The sequence below is a fragment of the Lycium barbarum genome, chromosome 9 (genome assembly GCF_019175385.1).
Source record: "Lycium barbarum isolate Lr01 chromosome 9, ASM1917538v2, whole genome shotgun sequence".
In the NCBI taxonomy this organism is placed as follows: domain Eukaryota; kingdom Viridiplantae; phylum Streptophyta; class Magnoliopsida; order Solanales; family Solanaceae; genus Lycium; species Lycium barbarum.
The window spans coordinates 31,485,010-31,508,698 of NC_083345.1; the positions used below are offsets into that span (position 1 = coordinate 31,485,010).

Genomic DNA, 23,689 nt, shown 5'->3' on the forward strand with positions numbered 1-23,689 from the left:
GCAAAAATCGTGTAATAAATTTAAAAACTAAAAGGAAGATCCAAGATGAAAGCGACCTATACTGTGTTTGGGAACGTTTTTGAGTGAGAAATCGTTGAATCATTAATGCTTATCACGCAAAAAGAGTGTACAAAGGCTGTAATGCCTTGTACTCTCTGCCACTTTGCCATTTTTGGCATGAGAGAGAAAACGTGAGGCCTAGCGGCGCTAGGGTTTGTGTATGGGGAAAGGGAAGAGGAAGAGAAACTGCTTAGGGGTCATTTGGCCTTAGAAAATGATAAGGGGAAAAGGGGGTTATCCCCCTTATCAGCCGCCTTCTGGTCAGCCCCATTGGGCTTGGACTCAGTCCAAACGATCTGAGAGATAAGAACGGACCCCCTTTTTTGTGTATACACATATATTTCACCTATATGTTGTGTATACTTAGTGTATATGCTAGATACATTAATCATTAACTATTTAGTTTTAAAAATACTTGTCAAAGACAAAATTTAAACCATGGGGAAAAATAGGTTGCTATGTATTTATTGCAATAATAAAAAAAATGATTTTAAAAGTTGGTTAAGTCGTTGGTGGGCATGAAATTTGATCAATTGACCCAACGCATTTTTAATTATGGCCTCTTGGCCTAAATTCCATTTTTTAGAAAATAAGACAAACATATTATTTTTAATAAAATATCGACAGGATAATTTCTAAAAAAAAAAAAAAGTTAATTCCTTTAAATGAAAGGTCAATTAAATTAATTGAGACTAAGGCAAAAAGAAAATCAAGAAAAGGGGAAAGTATATATGAAAAGGGCTCAGTTTTGTAATAATTATCATTTAATTAGTTAACTATTCTAATTAAGTTATTAAAGGGTGATTTCAAAAAAATCAGGTGTAGTAAAGAAAGGTAAATAATTAATTACTTAAGCTATTTAGATTATCCAAAGTTTAGAGGTGAAAATAAAAGAGAAATGTTAAACAAAATAATTTTAAATGATTAAACAAGAATAATTCCACCAAATATCTTGAAAATTATTCATTATTTTCTAAATAAAATATTATGCATGAAATTTTTTTTTATTGATTTAAAAGGAAGAAATATTGACCTAGGCGTTTTTTGTAAAAAAATCGTTTAAAGCCATTAGAGACATTCAGCTTATTCACTTATTATCCAGGGACCCCGAGTGATTAAAATGACTTACGGGAGGTCAAAAATTAGGTGTCAACACCAGGTTCCTCCATATTTGATTCATCATTGACATAATTAGGGGCATGACTTCGTATCAAATCAAACTGAGACAATTTTTTTGGGACGGATGGAGTATTAGAAACAAATTATCCGATTAGAAAAACATGTTTTAAAGTATGTCATATGTACGTCATAGCCAAATGTTAATATGAAGAACCAAACATCTAATGATAAACAAAATATAATCCACGAATTATTACGACTACATTATAATTTTGCATTAAAATCCATATACAAAACTTGTTTTGCGAACCAAACCTCTAATAGTTAATATCAGCTTACCTACAACAAGATATTGAGGACATTGTAAGTGTAATAGATAGAGCAATAGCTAAAACTTCAAGCTAATATACACAATGTACAATATTAGGGGTTGCAGCACATGAATCCTTCAAACAAAGGCTCAAAACCATCACAAAAAGGAATGAACTTGAGAGCACACCAAGTATTAGCAAATAGAATTCGTCAAAAAGCTTCTTCTACTGCCCTCTTTACTAGACACAACCTTCTTAGTTCTCCCCTAATGCCTTCTCAATATCTCCCTGCAAGAATGTCCAAGCAAGATTTGTTACTTAGCTATCAACACCATTTAAGAATGTACAGGCAGGGTTGGAGCTTGGGGGCGCGCAAGGGATTAATTCGGATCCCCTTCACCGGAAAATTACAATGTATATATAAGGCCAAAATTATTTTTTGTGTATGTATGGTAGATGGTGAATCCCCTTGCTTCTTCATGTGTTTACTTTTTTCATATTTTGGGTCATCTTAGTGAAAATCCTGACTCCAGCTCCATCACTGGGACAAGGAACTAGTTCTTCAATTAGATTCATCATACCCAAATTCTTGTTAACATGAAAATTTTAAGTGTTAAGACTAAATCTAAAGATACAGTAACTTTCTGGTTCACAATCTCCTACATGAGATATCTGAAAATGGTAAGCAACTTGAAGATTTCCTCTGGCACTAATGTATAGTCTTGTTTCCTCTCACTACACTAAGTTGACAGATCTTCAAGGAGAATCAGAGTTTCAGATTTAGAGGCTAACAAGGTGGCGTTAAGAATCCTTAGTAACATGTCTGTATATCATAATCTTTGCAAGAAATTAATGAACACAAACAACAACAACAACAACGACGACGACGACGACAACAACAACCACCCAGTGAAATCCCACAGCGTGGGGTCTGGGGAGGGTAGATTGTACGCAGACCTTACTCCTACCAAGGTAGGACGGCTGTTTCCGAAAGACCCTCGGCTCAATAGAAAGCATAAAAAGAGGTCAGATAAGGCCAAGAAATTCAAAGCGATATGGAAATGAAAATAACGAAAGCGTCTTAAGCCATGAAGAAGCAGTTTGCAAAGGGGCAGGAGCTATCACAGATAAAATAAGATAATCAAAGTACAGGAAATAACAGATAGTAGCAGAAATCAAAGCACAAGAAATTATAGCGCGATAATACGACTACTAATATGAAAGGATAAACCAAACTAGCTAATCTGAGTCCTCCTATCTAAGGTCATGACCTCGGTAAGTTGTAACTGCGCCATGTCATGTCTAATCACCTCTCCCCAATACATCTTCGGCCTACCCCTACCTCTTCTGAAACCATCCATGGCCAACCTCTCACACCTCCGCACTGGGGCATCTGTGTCTCTCCTCTTCACATGCCCAAACCATCTCAGTCTCGCTTCTCGCATCTTGCCTTCCACCGAGGCCACTCCTACCTTGTCCCGGATAGCCTCATTCCTAATCCTGTCAATCCTGGTGTGCCCACACATCCATCTCAACATTCTCATCTCGGCAACTTTCATCTTTTGAACGTGAGAGATCTTAAATATAATAAATGCTTTACATTTGTAGTCTAGAGAATAGTTTATTAACCGTTGTTTCTTTGTCTCTAAGAAATTGGAATTCTTCTGAACAAGGACTACTATCAGTTCATGGACAGTTCTTTTCAAATTTAAGAACATGGATCTGCATAAATTTATCAAATCCTACTGTGCTACACTATCAACCATGTCCAAAAAATATCAACCATGGTCATTGGACTAAAAGGAATGGTGACTGAGGGAACAATCAACATTCGGCTTCATTAGGGAATAAAACAACTATATAGGATAATCACAGTGGTTTATCAGAGTTCTTGAGGAGAACTGATAAGGTGTCTATACTCAAAACCACAGCGACGGCAGTACACGAACTTTAGCATTAGCGTGTGTGGGTGTTGTGTTGTGTTGTGTTGTGCTGTGCTGTGCTGTGTGTGTGTACACTAGAGAGAGAGAGAAACCTTGATTGATAATGGTGGAGTGGTTGAGCCATAGCGCCGGATAACTTTCCCTTCTTTATCAACCAAAAACTTGGTGAAATTCCATTTAATACTGGAACCGCAAAAACCACCTTTGCTTGCTTTAAGGAATTTGTAGACTGGTGCCGCATTCGGACCATTAACTCGCACCTGAGAATCAAATCATTGTGATCAAAGTTTGTTGCTAAGTCCTCTGTGCAGCAATCAAACAATTTGAGCTTTATTCATATATTTATTCGAAATCTTAATTAATTTTTTTTTTTTTTTTTTGATCAAGTAAAGGTATTTTCATTCATAAACATGGCCAAACTGGCCGTATCCATGGGGTATACCAAAAGATAAAGAATCTACAAAATATGATTCTCTACAAACTCCGCCCAATCATCTATACTACAAAGAACTTTCTGCTTATTCAGAAAGAAGCTGCTTCCAGATTTGGGTAGAAGCCACGAATATGGACATGACACATCATAACTGAAAAGTTGAACTCTTCGATTTCAGATTATAATATTCTCAAACCTAAATTTTCCTAGGTTGTGCTTAACAGAGATACGACAGTTTTCAAGTTATCTGATGTAGGATGTGAAAAGGAATATACAATTGAACTGTTTAAAACCATAACAATCAAGGCTTAATTGTTTCTAGAGAAAAATAAGGTGTGGTTTATTATCAAGCCAAAAACTATAACTATTGTTAAGAAATGAAATATTGGGCTTAACTCAACTTCAAAAAGCTAGCTCATGAGGTGATGATCGTCCAAAATCATGTAAGGGGACAACAACCCATTTTCTCAACCACTACACTTAACACCTCCCAGCACGCCCATGACTGAAACTGGAGTGTGGACAACAAACATGAGGACCCAACATTGTGTAAACCAAGAATCGCAATAAGTCTCGACTCTGACACCATATTAAAAATTGAATCTTGGGTCTAACTCAACCCCAACTATTAGCTCATTAGTGCGGGTTACCCAAAGACAATATAAGAAGACAACACTCCATTTCCTCAACCAATGTGAGCACTTAACAACTATAATCCACAGCAAGACCATTATAACATCAAGGGAGAATTCAAACCAAATTATGCAAAGGACCATCCTTGCTTAGGGAAATTACGCGTTGTTGATAAATAGTCAAATATTTTAAGCATCTTAATCTGGTGATGTGGACTAGAAACTGTGTAACACAAAGTCATACATATTTCAAATATCATGCCGCCAAAAGTCGAGTAACATAAAGTATAGAACAATTTATTTAAGCAGCATTTTTAGAAGGCAAACCGGGGCTTCCTTCTTCTTCTTCTTCTTTTTTCCTTTGTGTGAGTGTTTGCTTTTTTTTGTTGGGGCGGGAAGGGGGGGGGGGGGGGGGGGGGGTGTAGCAATTATTATCACATTCTCACCCTTTATTATATCATAGAATTAAGTAACGCCAGAGTGCCAGACTAACTTTGGCAGTCCATATCATACGATAGCAATCCATATCATACAATAGCAAAGTACACTCTAATTCTAAGAGATACTTAATGGTTGTTAACTATGTAACTGTCAACTATATCATTGTAGACAATAAGCCAACCCTTTGTCCCCTAGGCTCTTCAAAGACATATTACATAAATAAATTTTGCTCTGGTTTCTTAAACCCGCTAAAACTTTAAATGAGATAGTAGCTGTCATAATTCCTCCCCGAAACTTTGAACCACAATGATCCTTGTGTCCTGCCACTACACCTCCCAAACTCCAGTCAGTATGATGGCTATCCAAGAGGAGAAAGGTCATACAGGTAAAGTAGAAGAATAGGCACCAGAAGGGAGAAATTGTCTCTTAATGTGGTCAAAGGGAAGATCAATTCACCAACCGCCATTATGATTACTAGATTTGTGAAGAAACAATCACAGATTTGACAGAGAGCGGATCAACTCCCAGTTTTTTCTGATCCACAAGTGATTAATCAGTTGAAGATTCCTCATTTCACCAAGTACCTATCCAATGGCCAACGCATGTCATTATAGACCAGACCACGTGATGACTTCTGATGCCCTCTCTCAATTTCAAAATGAACTACGCAAGAGGAACATTCTGTTGCACATTGAGCAAGGTGATGATATATTCCTAAGTAGGGATTGGGATTGACTAGTTTGCCCCACAGAAAGAGTCTATGTGGATATATGTTAAGAGGCTGCAGCTCACACATAATCACTTCCCCTCAGGCAGCTGAGTTCAGGAGTTGTACTTTAAGGCTGATGCATTTGAGGTTCTATACCTGTTGACCAGCCAATGAACCAAAGACCCTAATCTCTGAGCAAAAATGTCACATAAACAATTCTCAAAAGAGTGCTGCTCGCTACAAGGCCCTCTCAGCCAGTTATTTGCTTCACTAGCCCTACTAATCAAGAAGTGAAGAACTCCATATGTTTGACCATAGGGGGTTGGATTCCATTATATCTTCCCAAACAGATCCTCCTACAACTCCTCATGTGAAGAACAATTTACCAAGAGCACAAGCAGAGATAAAAATGCAGGCTGAAGGGGTTTTGGGATTAACGATTAGGTTTATACAAATTTACAAACCTCTCGGAAATCCTGAGTGTCTATCAGGAACAACATGAAGTGTCCTCTGAATATTTTGGGTGATGCCAAATCATACAAGATTGGAAGCAGAAGCAGCAACTTATGATTTGCAACTGCCAGTATATTTTAAGATCCACTCAAATATTTCACGTCTAGCAGCTGAAGAAGAGGGTCGGAGAGAATGTAACTCCTTCAACTGACTTGCCAGTTAGCACCCCCAACGGACCACCCTTAATCAAAGCAATTGCAATACTTGAAGAGAGGGTCACAGAAAACAGGAATGCAACAAATCAAGTTTTAGTTCAGTAGGTGAATCTATTACCAGAAAGCCCACATGAAAACCATCATTTTCGTTGTTCTCAATTTCCAGATTTAAAACCTCAAGGACAAGATTTTTCTGAAGGAGAAAGAAACATATAGTACTTTAAGCTCGAAAAAGTAACCGCAGATTTGGCAGTACAACTGTATTTCCAGAGTTCAACTTTACAAAATTTTCAGTTTAGTCCCAGCCTCCCAGGTAACTCATTATTTTTCATATTAGCCCTCATTGCAAAGTTCTTACTAGTGATTTCAGCGTGAGTTTGAGATTGTTGTAACTGCCTGACCCCTAAGCTGCATCTTTCTGTTTGAACCTTTTTTCTCTCTTTCAAATTTCTTTCTCTTTTAGTTTGAAATTTTGCAGCTCTTTTCATGCTTTTAATTTGAATTAGAGCTCTAATTACACAGTCAAATGCTTCTACATTCATCGCTTTCTAGTTCATTTGTCTTTCAATCTGTACAAACTGTTTGCATTGACGAAACTAGCAAGGGCGTTAACAAGAAGTTTGAGCTGTGGAGAAACACCCTAAAAACCAAGTGTTTTAACATTAAGTAGAAAACAAAATATATGCAACGTACATAAATCCATCATAGAAAAAGTGAAGTTGAGATGAGATTACATGACAGATAAAGATTTAACACAGAATATTGCGATTGGAGGATATCTATTAAAGAGCGATTGAAGGATATCTATTAAAGTGAAAGACAAGTCCTATGAACGGTTGTGAAACAACAATATAACACCGACGTGAATGTTGGGCCTTTAAGGTCTAACACATCCACAAGATGAGTGTTGTAGATGTATGACCATACAAGATTAGACAAATTTAGAGCAGACACACGTGCAAAGACGCAAATTTACACTAATTGTTTCCACATCCAGCAGAAAATATGCTCATGACTTCTGTAAGCCAAGGCACCTATAGAAGGATTCATCAAAGTGTAACAAGAAATAATGCAACTCATTACGATAGAGTGAAAGAACCTTAAATTTTCAAATGTTGTTTGCTATCATTCAATTAGCATACCTTTTGGAAAATGGGATATTCTGCATTAAATCTTGTGCAAGCAAATTCTTGAGCATCCTCGCTCGTACCAGGCTCTTGCTTCAAAAATTGGTTGCAAGGGAAGGCCAAGATCTCAAAACCTGAAAACTCAATTCAAATATATATGTATAAGAGTATCTACAGAGGAACCAAAAACTTCTAGTAAGAGTGAACAAACCTTCAGAGAAATAAAGGGCCTGCTCGGTATGGAATTTTCTCGTGTTTGGTTGGTTAATTTTTTTGGAAGACATTTTCCTAGGAAAACAAAGTTTCTTAAAACTCAAGAAAATGACTTCCCTAGCCTAGGGAAAACAAGTCCCACAAGTGGCATTCCACATTAATTGTGTCCTCCCCGCTCTCCAACACACCTCATCTTCACCCCCAATCCCTATCCCCACCCGCACCCCCCATAGTATTTGTCTAGATTATATACAAATGCTTTTGATGCAAGGATTACAAGAGATCTCAAGTGACAGCTGGTTCGAGTGAAGCAGTGCAGAAGCAGTTCAAAAGTTAGTTACTCAATTCAAGAGTTAGTTACAGTTGAACTAAAAGTTAGTTAAGAGCAGTTAGTGCCAGCTACAATAGTTAGGTGCAGTAGATTAGCTTAGATTTGATTCAAGTGTGTATAAGTACAAGTTGTATTACTCATTTGTTGATCATCTAATGAAATACAGTTTCTTCTCTTCTCTCTATACTCTTCTCAAACTAAATTCTCGATTGATCCTGAGTTAGTTTCCCCCTTTTCCTTGAGTTCTTCTCCTGGATTATTTCTTAATTTCCATTGTTTGTGCATCAATTGGTATCAGATCTCATCGATTCTCGGCTTAACACCACGGCTAGAGATAAGAATCAAGATGAATCCTCAGATGATGTTGAAGGAAAGCTGTCCTTAATCCAAGAACAGTTGCAGAAGTTGATGGAAGGCATGGTGAGTATGAATGATAGAGATGTTCAGACTGATAAGGAACTTTTAGAGATCAAGCAAGCTCTTGGAGGAATGAGGAAAAAAGAAGTTGAGAATGTCAGAGCTGAATCTTCTGTTGGTAAAGATTGTTCTAGGGATGTTAGACAAGGAAACTCTGGAAAGGAATTCCAGAATGGACAAGCTGTGAATGGGAATTTCCATGGTAGTTATCTTACTAGATATTCTAGATTAGATTTTCTGGGCAAGACCTAAGAACTTGGTCATATAAGATGGACCAATTCTTTTCTACGGATGAGGTTCCTTATGACTAAAGGGTGAAGGTCACTTCTAGCATGGCATAGATCTTACTAGGTGCTACTTCAGATCCTACTTGGACCGAGTACATTTTGGCCCTTAATGAGAGGTTTGGAGATGGATTTGAAGATCCAATGGAGGCCATTAAAAGTCTGCAACAAACTGGTACTGTGAGAGAATACCAATCTGAGTTTGATAGATTGCTATGTTAACCTGTCAAATTAGAATGCAATAAGTTGTTTCTTAGGAGAGTTGAAACCTGAGCTAAACAAGTCTATCAGGATCCAAGCACCTAGAACCTAATTGCAGGCTTATAAAATTGCTAAGCTACAAGAGGAAGTTTTTGAAGCACAAGCTGTATCTTGGAGTACTAGTAAACCTTCTAGCAAACAACAGACTCCCATTTTACCAACTCCACATATTCCTAAATACCAAAATTACCAAAAGTCCAATTCACCTAACAATTCCTTCAGAAAACCTTTTGAACCATATAACAGACCTAACAGATTTCCTAATACTAATCCTGGAAGGAAGTTATTAACTGCTGCTGAAATGGATGAAAAGAGGGCTAAGGGGTTGTGTTTTCTTTTTGATGAAAAGTATGTGCATGGTCACATTTGCAAAGCTAAGAAACAGCTTTTCTTGGTAGAAGTCCTTGAAGATGGAGAGGAGTGGAAGGAATTGGAAATACTGATGAATGTATGATTATTTCTCTGCAAGCCTTCACTGGGGTTACAGGATACCAGACCATTAGGGTGACTGGTTATCATGAAAAGAAACCATTACAGGTGTTGATTGATACTGGCAGTACATACAACTTTATTGATGAAAAAGTTGCAAAGAAATTGAGGTGCCAAATTAATCCTATCATGGAACAATCTGTGAGTGTTGCTGATGGAAGGAAGGTTCAAACTGCTGCAGTTTGTAGAAACGTTCAATGGTTGCTACAAGGAACCACTTTTTCCTCTGATCCCTTCTATTACCACTAGGGAATGTTGCGTGTGCAGTGGTTGAACACCTTAGGCAGAAGTCTTTTTGATTTCCAGAATAAAACTATTGAGTTTGTACGTCAAGGCAAGAAACATGTCTTAAGAGGAACTACTACTCAACTCAAAACAGCTAAGGCAAAAGCATTGAATAAGAGGACTGAGGATCAGGCCCAAGTTTTCATGCTGACACTGATTTCACAGGACACACCAGAAATGCAATGTAACAGTATCCAAGCTACACAAGGTACTGAAATTCCTCCTGTGTTAGATTCATTGATGAAACAGTACAAATGCATTTTTGAGGTTCCAAACACACTTCCTCCACATAGAGGACCATTTGATCATAGAATTCCACTTATAGATTCAGCTACTCCTGTCAGTAAAAGACCATACGGGGTAAAGAAGGATATTATTAAAAAACTAGTACAGGAAATGATGGACCAAGGTGTGATTCAACATAGCACCTGTCCATATGCTTCTCCAGTTGTGTTAGTGGGAAAAGGGATGGGAGTTGGAGGCTTTGTGTTGACTATAGGGACTTGAATCAGTTGACTGTGAAGGACAAGTTTCCTATTCCAATAATAGAAGACTTGTTGGATGAGTTGGGTGGAGCTGAGGCATTCTCTAAGATTGATCTTGGAGCTGGATATCACCAATTGAGAATGGATGAGGCAGACACACACAAGACAGCATTCAAGACTCATGAAGGGCATTATGAATTTCTGATCATGCCTTTTGGCTTGACAAATGCACCCTCTTCCTTCCAAAGCCTTATGAATTCTGTTTTTAAACCTCTCCTTAGGAAATCTGTCCTTGTAACACCAGTTGTATGCTAAGGGTTCTAAATGTGCTTTTGGAGTACCAAAAGTAGAGTACTTAGGCCATTTTATCAGTGCACAAGGGGTAGCTACTGATCCTAAGAAAATTTCAGCTGTACAAGACTGGTTGATACCAACTGTTATTAAACAATTAAGGGGTATCCTTGGGTTGCCAGGATACTATAGGAGATTTTTCAAGGGGTTTGGTTCTATTGCTAAACCTCTAAATGAGTTATTGCAGGACAAGTTCAGTTGGAGTGACAATGCTACTGCAACATTCAACAAACTCAAAGATGCATTAGTTTCTACCCCAGTATTAGCTATGCCAGACTATACTAAGCCATTCATTATTGAGACTGATGCTAGTGGATTAGGAATTGGTGTTGTCTTAATGCAGCAAGGTCATCTAATTGCCTATATCAGCAAATCATTAGCTCCTAAGCACCAAGCCATGTGTGTTTATGATAGAGAGCTGTTAGCACTTATATTTGTTGTTACTAAATGGTCTCATTATTTATTGAGAAATCACTTTATTGTGAGAGGACTGATCAAAAAGCCCTGAAACACTTACTTGAACAGAATATTCATACTGACTTTCAAGTTGCTGGCATTTCAAAACTGATGGCATTTGATTTTTCTATTGAATATATAAATGGAAATGAGAATAAAGCTGCTGATGCCTTATCCAGGAACCAATGTGTTGAACTTTTGGCTATTTCATTATTAACTCCTAATGACAGCTTGTTTGAGCAAATTCAGTCATCATGGGTTCATGATCCTGTGTTACAAGCACTGATTTCTAAACTTCAGTTACAACCATACAAGTCTTACACTTGGATCAACTCACAACTTAGGTGGAAGGACAGATTGGTGGTGGGTGCAGATGTGTTGCTGAGACAAAATATCATCCATTTATGACATTCTACACCACAAGGGGGTCACTCAGGTATGGATTCTACAATCAAAAGGTTGCAATCCCTCTTTCATTGGAAATCTATGGCTCGGGATATTAGAACATTTATAGATAAATGTGATGTTTGTCAGAGACATAAGTATGATGCTTTTGCTTATCCTGGTCTTATTCAACCTCTTCCTATTCCTGATGGTGTTTGGACTGATATTAGTTTGGATTTCATAGAAGGTTTACCCAAATCCAAAGGAAAGGATGTCATTTTAGTGGTAGTTGACAGGCTGAGTAAGTATGATCACTTCATTGGGTTGCAGCATCCTTACACAGCTCAAACAGTTGCTCAATCCTTTACGGACAATGTTTATAAACTACATGCCATGCCCTCTGCTATGGTTAGTGATAGGGATCCAATCTTTTTGAGCTCCTTCTGGCAGGAATTGTTCACTCTCCAAAGGGTTCAACTTCATAAGTCTACTGTGTACCATCCTCAAACAGATGGTCAGACAGAAGTCTTGAATAGAACCTTAGAAACTTATCTCAGATGCTTCTGCTCAGATAATCCTCAAGGGTGGGCTGCTTATCTACCTCCTGCTGAGTGGTGGTTTAATACCACTCATCATTCAGCAATTAAATGTACTCCTTATGAGGTACTCTATGGGCAGAAACCTCCACTTCATCAGTGTTACTTAAAGTTCCATATATCTAGAGCTCAACAGAGAATGAGAGACATGGCCAATAAGCATAGGTCCGACAAAGAGTTTGTTGAAGGAGAGTGGGTTTATTTGAAGTTGCAGCCTTATAGGCAAATTTATGTGGTGTCCAGACCTTTTAACAAGTTAGCAGCGAAATACTTTGGTCCTTATGTGATTGTTGCTAAGATTGGAGCAGTTGCCTACAAGTTGTTATTTCCATCTAATGTGCTTATTCACCCAATATTTCATGTTTCACAATTGAAGAAGTGTCATGAGGTCCCTAATGCATATCTCATCCACCAGTTCTACATTTGTCTAGTCCTTACTGTCCATTACCTGAATCTATTTTGGAAAGGAGAATGGTGAAAAGAGGAAATAAAGCAGTTTGTCAGGTTTTGGTTAAGTGGTTAGGCATTGATTCTGCTCAATCCACTTGGAAGTACCTTACTGAATTACAGCATAGGTTCCCTGATTTCCATCCTTGAGGACGAGGATGTTCTTCAATAACGGGGTATTGATGCAAGGATTACAAGAGATCTCAAGTGACAGCTGGTTCGAGTGAAGTAGTGCAGAAGCAGTTCAAAAGTTAGTTACAGTTGAACTAAAAGTTAGTTAAGAGCAGTTAGTGCCAGCTGCAATAGTTAGGTGCAGTAGATTAGTTTAGATTTGATTCAATTGTGTATAAGTACAGGTTGTATTACTCAATTGTTGATCATCTAATAAAATACAGTTTCTTCTCTTCTCTCTATACTCTTCTCAAACTAAATTCTCGATTGATCCTGAGTTAGTTCCCCCTTTTCCTCAAGTTCTTCTCCTGGATTATTTCTTAATTTCCATTGTTTGTGCATCAGCGGTTAGGAGTAATATTTTTTGCTTACGAACCGAACACAAGAAAATAAGTAAGAAACACACTTATTTTCCTAGAAAACATTTTCCACCCAAAACGTGGAAAAGGGTACTTACAAAAAACAAGATACTTAACAAACCACCCACCTTTATCTTTGTATTGGTTGTAGAGTTGAGTCAATTGGGTATAATTGGTGCTTGTGAAACCACTGATTCAACCAAAATAAGAGGAAAAAAAACACTATCACCACATGCACAAGGAGGTAGCATCATCAAAACTGATATGACATGACCAAAAAAAAGCAAGAATCGAATAGAGAACCATTTGGATGCAACATTAACAACAAGAAGCATTTTTCCTTTGTAGATGCTTAAGTCTACATCTTTCCTTTTGACATCCTGTAAACAATGAAACAAATAGAACAAAGCATAGAAATAATAAACACCCATCAACAAAAAGTTAAAGAAAAAAGCTTAACATAGAGAATTCATAAAAAAAGAAGATATCACCTTGACAGTGAATTCATGGATTGATTTTTGTGGAACTGATTCAGAAGCACCCATTTTTTTGTCAACAGAGAATTATAAGTCTACCCAAGAAAAGAATTTGAGTTTAAGAAGACATATATATATATACTAGTAATAAAGGTAACAGCGTTTTGGGTAAATGGTTTATCTGAATTTCTTGAATGTGAATGTGGTTTGGGACTCACTTGGTACCTTCATTTGCCAGCTAATATTTAGTATGTTTATCCGAAAATTTAAGTGAAGGTCACTTTAAGGTTGCAAATTACCAGAGGTGACTTGTAGAGATCATCAAGTCAAAACTCAATTAAATTTGAGATTAAAAAAATTGGAGTTAAAAATGTATTTTGCTAAACTTATTAATCTTTTATAAAATACAAAAAAGGCCCCAAACCATTTAATCCAACCCCCCATTTATTTCAAACTCAACATCGGTCTAATATCAAACCACACGAACTTCATTCAAAACACGAACTGATCTCAACTGCTCCTTCAAACTTTCAACTTCAAACCCACGAACTGATCTCAACTGCTAAATGTGCTTCTTGAAACCGTCTTCAACCTCTTCAAAAGCCGACTCAGAAACGAACTGCTCTCCATTTCTCTCAGGTAAAATCGCTCAACTTTTTCTTCTTTTAAAGTTAGGGTTTTGAAATCAAAGTGAGAAAATGATGATTTTGGTCAGAGAAGAAGAAAAATAACATGGGTTTGTCTGCAATGTTGTTTATTTTGTTGTTCAATGCTTGAGAAACCCTTATTTGCTGTATTTGTTCGAGTTGTTAGGGTTTGTGTGTTTGTAAATAGTGTATGTGATTGTGAAATTCTGGTTTTTGGTGTTGTTTATGTTCTCGTTCTCCTTAGGAGTTCGAAAAAAGGGCTTGTTGGGCTTGACAAAACCCGTATTTTCTCTATTTGTTCCACTTGTTGGGGTTTCTGTGTTGTTAAATAGTGTATGTGGTTGTGAAATTATGGTTTTTGGTACTGTTTGTGTTCTTGTTCTCCTTGGGGTTTCGAAAAAGGGGTTTGAATTTTTTTTGGATTTTTTCCAACAGCTGAGTAAGTTGTTGCAGCAACTTCAGCACTTGTTTGACAGTTGAGGTTGGTTTATTTTGTTTAACTTGTGATGGTTGTGTGTTTGTATTGAAACAAATGTTTTTTCTGGTTCAAAAGTTAGGGTTTTGAAATAAAAGTACGAAAATGACTAATTTTGGTTAAAGAAGAAGAGGAAGAACATGGGCGGGGTGTCTATGCAATGCTGTGTATTTTGTTCAATTTTTTACTGTTGTGTATTTGTAATACACTAATATTGCACCCTAATAGTGAAATAGATGTTGTTGTCCTATTGTTGTCCTTGTAAGGCTTTGGAAAAAGGGCCTTTTTTTTTTTTTACCTAACAGCTGAGTAATCTGTTGCAACATATTTCTAATCTATTGGTAAAAATCCAACTAGTTGCTGAGGTTGTTGCAGCAAGTGAATATGTTGTTGCAACAGATTTAAAATCTGTTGAAAATTATTAAAACAGTTGCTGAGGAAGCTGCAACAACTGTTCTAATGGTTTCCAACAGATTAGTCTGTTGAAATAACCCAATCATATGTTCCAACAACTTTACCAGTTGTTGCAACAGATTATCCATCTGTTGGAAATAATCAATACAGTTGCTGAGGAAGCTGCAGCAACTGTATTGATATTTTCCAACAGATGTATAATCTGTTGCTACAACTTATGAAGTTGTTGGAACATATGATGGAGTTGTTCCAATATATTACACACTTGTTGCAACATATGCTTCAGCTATTGTAAAAATTCATTATTTGTTTACTTTAAATGGTGCACAAATCAATTGAAAGTGTTTTTGCTTATCTCCTGTGTGCAGATAAAATGTCTTCACGAAAAAGAAAAGGGGAGGAATCATCTACAGTTAGTAAAAGAGCTAAGAGGGCATCATTAGATGATCTTGCTGAACATGCAAATATTCTTTCTGAACAAACTGCTGAACAGGAACCTCTCAAGTAGGAGTTTCTGGCCAAGAAAGTAAAGAAGATCAAGTAGATGAACGAGAAGAAGAAGAAGAAGAAGAAGAAGATGATGATGATGATGATGATGATGATGATGATGTAAATAATGATGACAATGAAGAGGATAAAACTGCATCTTTTGAAAGGTCGGCGACCGGGGCTATTGATTTTTCTATTGGGACTGATATTGACAGACCTTCCACTGATGAAGTTGTCAAAACTTTCAGTATTGAGAAGTTCCGTGTGCAGATGCCGATGGATAAACTAGGTGATTTGAATGGTGATCTTGTTGTAAAATCAATCATGGGCAAGCCCTTTGATTACTTTAGGAAGATACTTCAGGAGAAGGACTTGGAGGATTTCTTCAGGGCCACATGTTTTGGCATGTATCTAGATTTGCCTGAGGACAAAAATGCAAGGTTTCAAATGACTATTGTGTATGGTCTTCTCAAACGAAGAATTATTTGCAGCAAAACTGATGAGCTATGGATAAACTACTACGGCATGCCAGTTTGTTTTGGCATCAAGGAGTTTTCCATAATCACCGGACTGAGGTGTCATGCTCCTTCTCAGCCTCTTCCTACAGTTACATTAAAGAAGAGAGCTATGACACCCAAATCATCCAAGGGAGCCAAGACACCCAAGTCATCCAAGGCAGCCAAGAAAGGCAAAGCCAAGGTTGATAATGATTTGGATTTAGTGGATGTTTGTGGAAAGAGCTACAAGGCAGCGGATTTGCTAGCAGACTTGAAGTCAGAAAGTATGTCAAGAAAGCACAAGGAGTTATTGTGCTTAGTTTGGTTTGTGAATTCTATTCTTTGGGCAAGGGATGTAAAGAATAATATACAACTTGGTTTGATTAAACTGTCGGAGGATCATGAGGCATTCAATAACTATCCATGGGGTCATAAAAGTTTTAAGTTAACTGTTGAATATTTGTGCAAAGCTTTGAACCCTAATGTGAAGACTTCCAACATCTATGGCTTCCCTTGGGCCTTCATGGTAAACTTTCTTTCTTCAATGTTTTATCTTTTTAATTCTTTTCCTTCATTGATTATTCTGATTTTTGGTGGCATAATTTTTTCTAGGCTTGGGCATTTGAAGCCATTCCTCACCTACGGAGTCAAGTCAGGGACTACTCGGAAGAAGTTTGTTTTCCAAGGATCCTCAGATGGTTGACTACCAAAAACAGCAACAAAAAAAATGAATTTTGATCCTTTTAACCCCCCCCCCCCCCCCCCCCCCCAAGGAAGCAGTAAGTCAGAATCTGTTGAAAAATATCCCTGAATAATTTTATAACAAGTAACTACTTGTTGCAACAGATACATTTATCTGCTGCAACAACCTCAAAATATGTTGGAAAAATCAAAACAGTTGTTGAGGACGTTGCAGCAACTGTTCTGATATTTTCCAACAGATAATGAATATGTTGCAACAACTCCTAGGATATTGGAACAACTTACTCAGTTGTTGCAACAGGTTCACAATCTGTTGGAAAATATCATAACAGTTGCAAAGGAAGCTGCAGCAGCTGTTTTGGTTTTTCCAACAGCTAAAGAATATGCTGCAACAACCTAGGAGATTGTTGAAACATATGTGGGGGTTGTTCCAATAGATTACACACTTATTGGTTGAATATATCTGTTTGTTTGTTGTAGGTTGTACATCCAAGGCTTATCCTGACAAAACGAGAGGTACAGATGCCATGCCTTGTTAGTTTAGGGCATATGGAATCTGTGCATGATGAATTGATTGATCAGATAAAAGAAGAATTGGTTGGAGCCACAACCATCATAAGGGTTGGTGTTGTTGATGGTGGTGGTGGTGATGGTGATGTTGTTGATATGAATACTGTTGTTGATGTTGCAAGACAAGCAGTGGAAGGTCTTGCTGATAAAAGAAAAAATGATGATGGTGGTGGTGATGGAGTTGGTGGTGGAGTTGGTGGATATACTCCCCAAAGTGGTGGTGGTGGGCAGACCACAGATATCCCTTATAGGTTGGGTAGATATTCTTCAGTTGGTGCCGGTTCCTCCAAGGTGTATTCTTGTGCTTGTGAATACAATACTTGCAGGCTGAAAATGAAGGGTTTGATAAACGAGGTTGAAGAGTTGCTTCAGGCACAAAAAGATATGAATTCAGCTATAAAGAGTTTGATGTCCAAGAGGGGTGTCCAGCCATCCAAAAAGCTCAGCTCACCCTATACTCCTATTGGGATTCGCAAGAGGGAAAAAACAGTTTCCAAGGCACTTGCTGATTGTAGAGCAAGGAAAACAAGTACTCCACATAAGTCTATTGCTACTCCTCCTTCTGAAGTTGTGCCACAAGTGCTGAAAAAAGTTGATATTTTCAAGCGTGTAAACCCCCCAAAAAAGAAGAAGCTTGAAACCTTGATCAAATCCAAAAAGAGTGGGAGAGCACTGTACTCAATGCATGAATTTGGGGCCGAAGACTTCAAGGTTATGACAAACATGCATGAATGGTGGGAGGATTGGGTAAGTTTCAACACTTATATATATGTATATAATTCAGTATGTTGTTTGAACAAGTCATATAATTCGATGAACTTGTTGCAACAAGTTAACTAGTTGTTACAACAAATTATTAACTTGTTGCAACAAGTTACTAACTTGTTGCCACAAGTTAACTAGTTGTTCCAACAAGTGAACAACATGTTGCAGCAAGTTCATTAGTTGTTCCAACAACTCTAACTACTTGTTGCAGCAAGTGGCTGACTGTTTTGATACTTTTACTGCAGTATGTAGATGAAATCTTATTGCTGATGCGTATGAGGCAGCTCAATTTCCCTGAGCACTATGATTCCTCTGATAGAATCATGGACCTCAACTTCTACCATCACTGTCGCAACAGGTACTTAGGGTTGTCCGATGAGTCTACAAATGTGGGTGCCGTGCCCTATGATCAAAGACTTGCTCTCTTTAGGTGGGACGATGATGGTCTCGCTTTTCCCAGAGGTAGTGTGCCCTACCCAGGTGGCTGCGAGTGGATTGGTGCCAAAAGGATCATAGCTGTCATGAATATTAATGACAACTATTTTGTCACTGTTGAGATCATCATTGAGGAGGGTATCATAAATGCTTATGATTGCAACATCCCATGTAATGAAGACAGTGCTTTCTTCTGCCACATGCAACCGTTAATGGATTTGTTCCCCAAGTTGCTAAAGGAGAGTGGCATGTTCTCACACTTACCTGAAAAGTTGCTGAATGAATCATGGAAGTTTGTTCAGAAGAAGGATATCCCCCGCAATGAGACCAATAAGGCATGTGCTTCTTGGTCACTTGCTTTTGTTGAAGTTTTGCTTACCCGCACGAATATGACCAAGCCCGATACCTTATTGAGTGACAATACTGTGGAGAGGATGCAATGGAGGTGGGCTTGTGGAATTATTGATAAGGTGTTGGAGCCCTAATGTGGGGACAAACAATTTCTCTTAAACTATGTTTGCATTAAACAATTTCTCTCATATTTTGCTTGCATTTGAATTATGGTGGATGAACACATTATGTAAATTTGTTAAATATATATTATATGCTCAGTACCCTTATATATTATTTAAGTTGTTTCAGTAGTTTTACACAAGTGAAAGATATGTTGGAACAAATACCTAAATTGTTGGTAAAAATAAAACAACTAGTGCAAATATTGCAACAGATGTGAAGATGTTGCAACAAGTAAGGAATCTGTTGGAACATATGGATCTTCTGTTGCAACAATTTACTTAGTTGTTGCAACAAGTAAGGAATCTGTTGGAACATATGGATCTTCTGTTGCAACAATTTACTTAGTTGTTGCAACAAGTAAGGCATCTGTTGGAACATATGGATCTTTTGTTGCAAATAATCCAGCAGCTGCTGAAGATGTTGCAACAAGTAAGGAATCTGTTGGAACATATGTATCTTCTGTTGCAACAATTTACTTAGTTTTTGCAACAATGTACTTGCAAATTGATTAAGGATTCCATTGTTTATCACTAAATATGGTTGATTTCCTTTGTTTATCACTAAATATGAGTGAATCGAGTAGTTCACACGAATTCACTCTAATGATCACTCGATTTAGTGCATGCTGACTTAGGAGATTCTCTTTGCTGACTCAAAATACATCAAATTGATTAAGTATTCCATTGTTTATCACTAAATATGGTTGATTTCCTTTGTTTATCACTAAATATGGGTGAATCGAGTAGTTTACATCAATTCACTCTAATGATCACTCGATTTAGTGCATGCTGGCTTAGGAGATCCTCTTCGCTGACTCGAAATACATCAAATTGATTAGGTATTCAATTGTTTATCACTAAATATGGTTGATTTCCTTTGTTTATCACTAAATATGGGTGAATCGAGTAGTTCACATCAATTCACTCTAATGATCACTCGATTTAGTGCATGCTGGCTTAGGAGATCCTCTTCGCTGACTCAAAATACATCAAATTGATTAAGTATTCAATTGTTTATCACTAAATATGGTTGATTTCCTTTGTTTATCACTAAATATGGGTGAATCGAGTAGTTGATCACTAAATATGGGTGAACCAAGTAGTATCTGTTGCAGCAAGTAGTATCTGCTGCAGCATGTGAGGAATCTGTTGCAACAACTATAGTATCTGTTGCAGCGGCTATAGTATCCGTTGTAGTAAGTACAATATCTGTTGCAGCAAGTACAATATTTGTTGCAGCAACTACAGTATCTGTTGCAGCACATGTAGAATCTGTTGCAACAATTGTAATATCTGTGCAGCAAGTGATTAAGTTATTGAACAAATCCTTACTCTTGTTGGATAAAACACAAGTTGTAACATACAACTTAGTTGAAAAAATACTAACATGTAACTTTGTTGTTGCAACAGATTTATTACTTGCTGGAAGTTAAACATAAATTACCATGCTAAGAAACAATAACATTACAATGTCATAAAGTTCCAACAGATAACTATTATTAAAGCATAATGCAATTTACAACTATGGAGCATTTAGGCTTGGACATGTTTTTTTTTGTGGCCAACTGTTTTGCATAAGGAGCATTTGCTTTTCCTCGTTGGAAATGATTCCCCGATTCCACGCCTCCTCTTTGTCCGCCTTCTTCCGGGTTTGCTTGGATCAACATATGGATGAGGTATCTCGTTCTCTAAAATCTCCAAAGGAACTTCCCAAGATTCTTCAGAAGGCACAGGATAAATTTCCTCACAATATGCAATTATGTAATTCTCCACCTTATAATATGGAGATGAGTAGTCATAAATCCGCCTTCCAAAGTCGTCACCATATTGGACACGAAGCGCTGCCATTGCATGTGGACAAGGTATTTTGTCCAGGTCAAAAACTCTACAAGTACAAGATCTACTATGCAGATCGACTGTCGCAACTGCACCGTGACCGATGACGCTGAACTTGTAGTTGGCTATTTGATGGGCTAAGAACTTGTTCCCCAAGTTGACAATTTTGAATTTTGTTTTTCAACTGAAGGAACAAAGATGTTTGGTGAGTCGATGAACTCCATACGTCTCTCATGAAATTTTTCTGCAAATCTCCTGTTTATGGCATCAAATAAAGCAGTAATGGGAAACTCTCTTTCAACATTGAACATTGAATTCACCGACTCAGCAATGTTTGACGTCATAAGATTATACCTGTGAAAATAAACAATAACGTAATCCTTAACGTACAAACGATTATAGCTGTTGGAAAATATCAAACAGATGCTTAAATATCAAACAGATGTGTTACTTGTTAGAGAGAGCTTCAGTTATTTTCTCCGTGTCATACCAAAATGCAACAACTAAGTGAGTTGTTGGAACAACTAACTTATCTGTTGCAACAAGTGATTTAGTTGTTCCAACAGATGTGTTACTTGTTGGAAAGAGCTTCAGTTATGTTCTCTGTGTCATACCAAAATGCAACAACTAAGTGATTTGTTAGAACAACTAAATTACCTGTTGCAACAAGTGAGTTAGTTGTTCCAACGGATGTGTTACTTATTGGAGAAAGCTTCAGTTATTGTCTCTGTGTCATAACAAAATGCAACAACTAAGTGAGTTGTTGGAACAACTAAATTACCTGTTGCAACAAGTGAGGTAGTTGTTCCAACAGATGTGTTACTTGTTGGAGAGAGCTTCAATTATCGTCTCTGTGTCATAACAAAATGCAACAACTAAGTGAGTTGTTGGAACAACTAAATTACCTGTTGCAACAAGTGAGGTAGTTGTTCCAACAGATGTGTTACTTGTTGGAGAGAGCTTCAGTTATTGTCTCTGTGTCATAACAAAATGCAACAACTAAGTGAGTTGTTAGAACAACTAAATTACCTGTTGCAACAAGTGAGGTATTTGTTCCAACAGATGTGTTACTTGTTGGAGTGAGCTTCAGTTATTGTCTCTGTGTCATAACAAAATGCAACAACTAAGTGAGTTGTTGGAACAACTAAATTACCTGTTGCAACAAGTGAGTTACTTGTTCCAACAGATGTGTTACTTGTTGGATAGAGCTTCAGTTATTGTCTCTGTGTCATAACAAAATGCAACAACTAAGTGAGTTGTTGGAACAACTAACTTACTTGTTGCAACAAGTGAGTTAGTTGTTCCAACAGATGTGTTATTTGTTGGAAAGGTAATGTATGAATACCTATTTCCGGGGAAGAATACCCTGCTCCATCTGTGGAATCCAACACGTTCAAGATGTTCAGCGGCCCCAGGGACGGTATCTCTGATTTGATTGAAATGGTCATTGAACTCATCTATATTGTACGATTTTGCTGCTTTACAAAACTGAGATATGACCTTCGTATTGTGAAAGGTGGTTCGGAGATTTTCCCCAAGGTGCTTCATGCAACAACCATAATGAGATAAAGGGAAGACAATTGAAACTGCCTTTTTGATACTTGGATGTCTATCAGAAATTATGCACAACTCTTTGGTATCATCTACAAAGCTTCTCATTTGTTCAAAAAATATGTGTATGAGGCATCACACTCCTTGTCCACTACAAAAAATGCCACAGGAAAAACATGATTCTCCGCATCTTGCGCCACGGCTGACAATAACACTCCTTCGTACTTGCTCTTCAAGAAGGTCCCATCGACAGCTATGACTTTTCTCATTTGCGCAAAACCAAGCATCCAAGCCTTGTAGGCTACAAAAAAGTACTTGAACTTCCCATTAGCATCAACCTTCAATGCCGTCTTACTTCCTGGATTTGTGGAACGAAGCATATAACGGTACGCATCAAACACTGCATACCCGTGCTCATGTGTCCCCCTTGTCAAAGATTTTGCAATTTCCATGCCCTTCCAGACCTTCCAATAACTTACCTTACAACCCAATTCTCCGCGGAATGATTGGCTCATATCTTTTGTAGATGGGCCTTTATCGTCGGGAAACCTATCTTTGAAGTATTCACCAATGACTATCGCTGTGGCGTATGGATTATGGCTAGTAATATGCTCAGAACCACATGTGTGATACTTTGCATAGGTTGTAATACAAAATCTGTCAGAACTTAAAAGCTTCATAGCCATCAGCCACCACTTGCACTCCGGATGTACACATCTAAAGCAATACACAGTGCGCGAATTAATCACCTTTTTCAGTGTAAAATCTTTCTTCACGCAAGCAAGTTTCAACACAGTTGCTAGTTATTCCTTGTTCTTGAATGACATTCCTTTATAAAAGCATGTTTCATCATCTTGAACATGGCTGCACTGTGAAGATTGTGTAGAACACGGTGTATTGCTCGCAACTTCGGGTGTAGGAATCGGCTCACCCCCACTTCCATTATCTGGAATATCCATATCCATATCTACCCCATCCAATTTATCATTTAACACATCTTGTTGGTCTTGACCTAAATTATGGTTCTCTACCGGGCTTCCAACCACGTATACCCTTAAAATGGGCCTAGCTACATCATTCAAATAAGTACGCAAACGATCCTGATCGGTTATCTTAAAAGGCAAGACCCTCTGGTTTTCAAAAGAGCTATGCATGTAAGTGATGGCAAGATCTTTCGGTTCACAAGTTAATTCACAATAGGTGATGATTAATTTCACAAAATCATCAAACACAACATCTCTTTGGACACTCATCGCTATCGTCTCTAACATGTGACTACCTTTCCATCGCCAAATATATCGATTGGTCTTCTCGATCCATTTGCTATGACAATCAACACCTATTG

At 37.7% G+C, this 23,689-nt stretch overlaps 1 protein-coding gene across 1 annotated transcript; it reads right to left on the bottom strand.

Moving 5' to 3' along the window:
- Positions 1-1,418: 1,418 nt before the first annotated feature.
- Positions 1,419-13,667, bottom strand: LOC132611050 (probable glutathione peroxidase 5). The gene is made up of 6 exons (XM_060325464.1): positions 13,464-13,667; positions 13,276-13,352; positions 13,101-13,162; positions 7,459-7,577; positions 3,526-3,693; positions 1,419-1,778 (listed from the first exon to the last, which is right to left on the bottom strand). Exons 1-6 carry the CDS (start codon positions 13,515-13,517, stop codon positions 1,746-1,748), a joined length of 513 nt encoding a protein of 170 aa, XP_060181447.1. The 5' UTR covers positions 13,518-13,667; the 3' UTR covers positions 1,419-1,745.
- Between the last annotated feature and the right edge of the window lie 10,022 nt (positions 13,668-23,689).

What these genes read in the sequence shown, in the direction of transcription:
- LOC132611050 (XM_060325464.1), bottom strand. Translation starts at nt 13,517, where the DNA reads ATGGGTGCTTCTGAATCAGTTCCACAAAAATCAATCCATGAATTCACT. An exon ending in TCCATGAATTCACTGTCAAG is followed by an intron (nt 13,353 to 13,463) that starts GTGATATCTTCT and finishes CATTGTTTACAG; the next exon opens with GATGTCAAAAGGAAAGATGT. An exon ending in GTTAATGTTGCATCCAAATG is followed by an intron (nt 13,163 to 13,275) that starts GTTCTCTATTCG and finishes TGGTTGAATCAG; the next exon opens with TGGTTTCACAAGCACCAATT.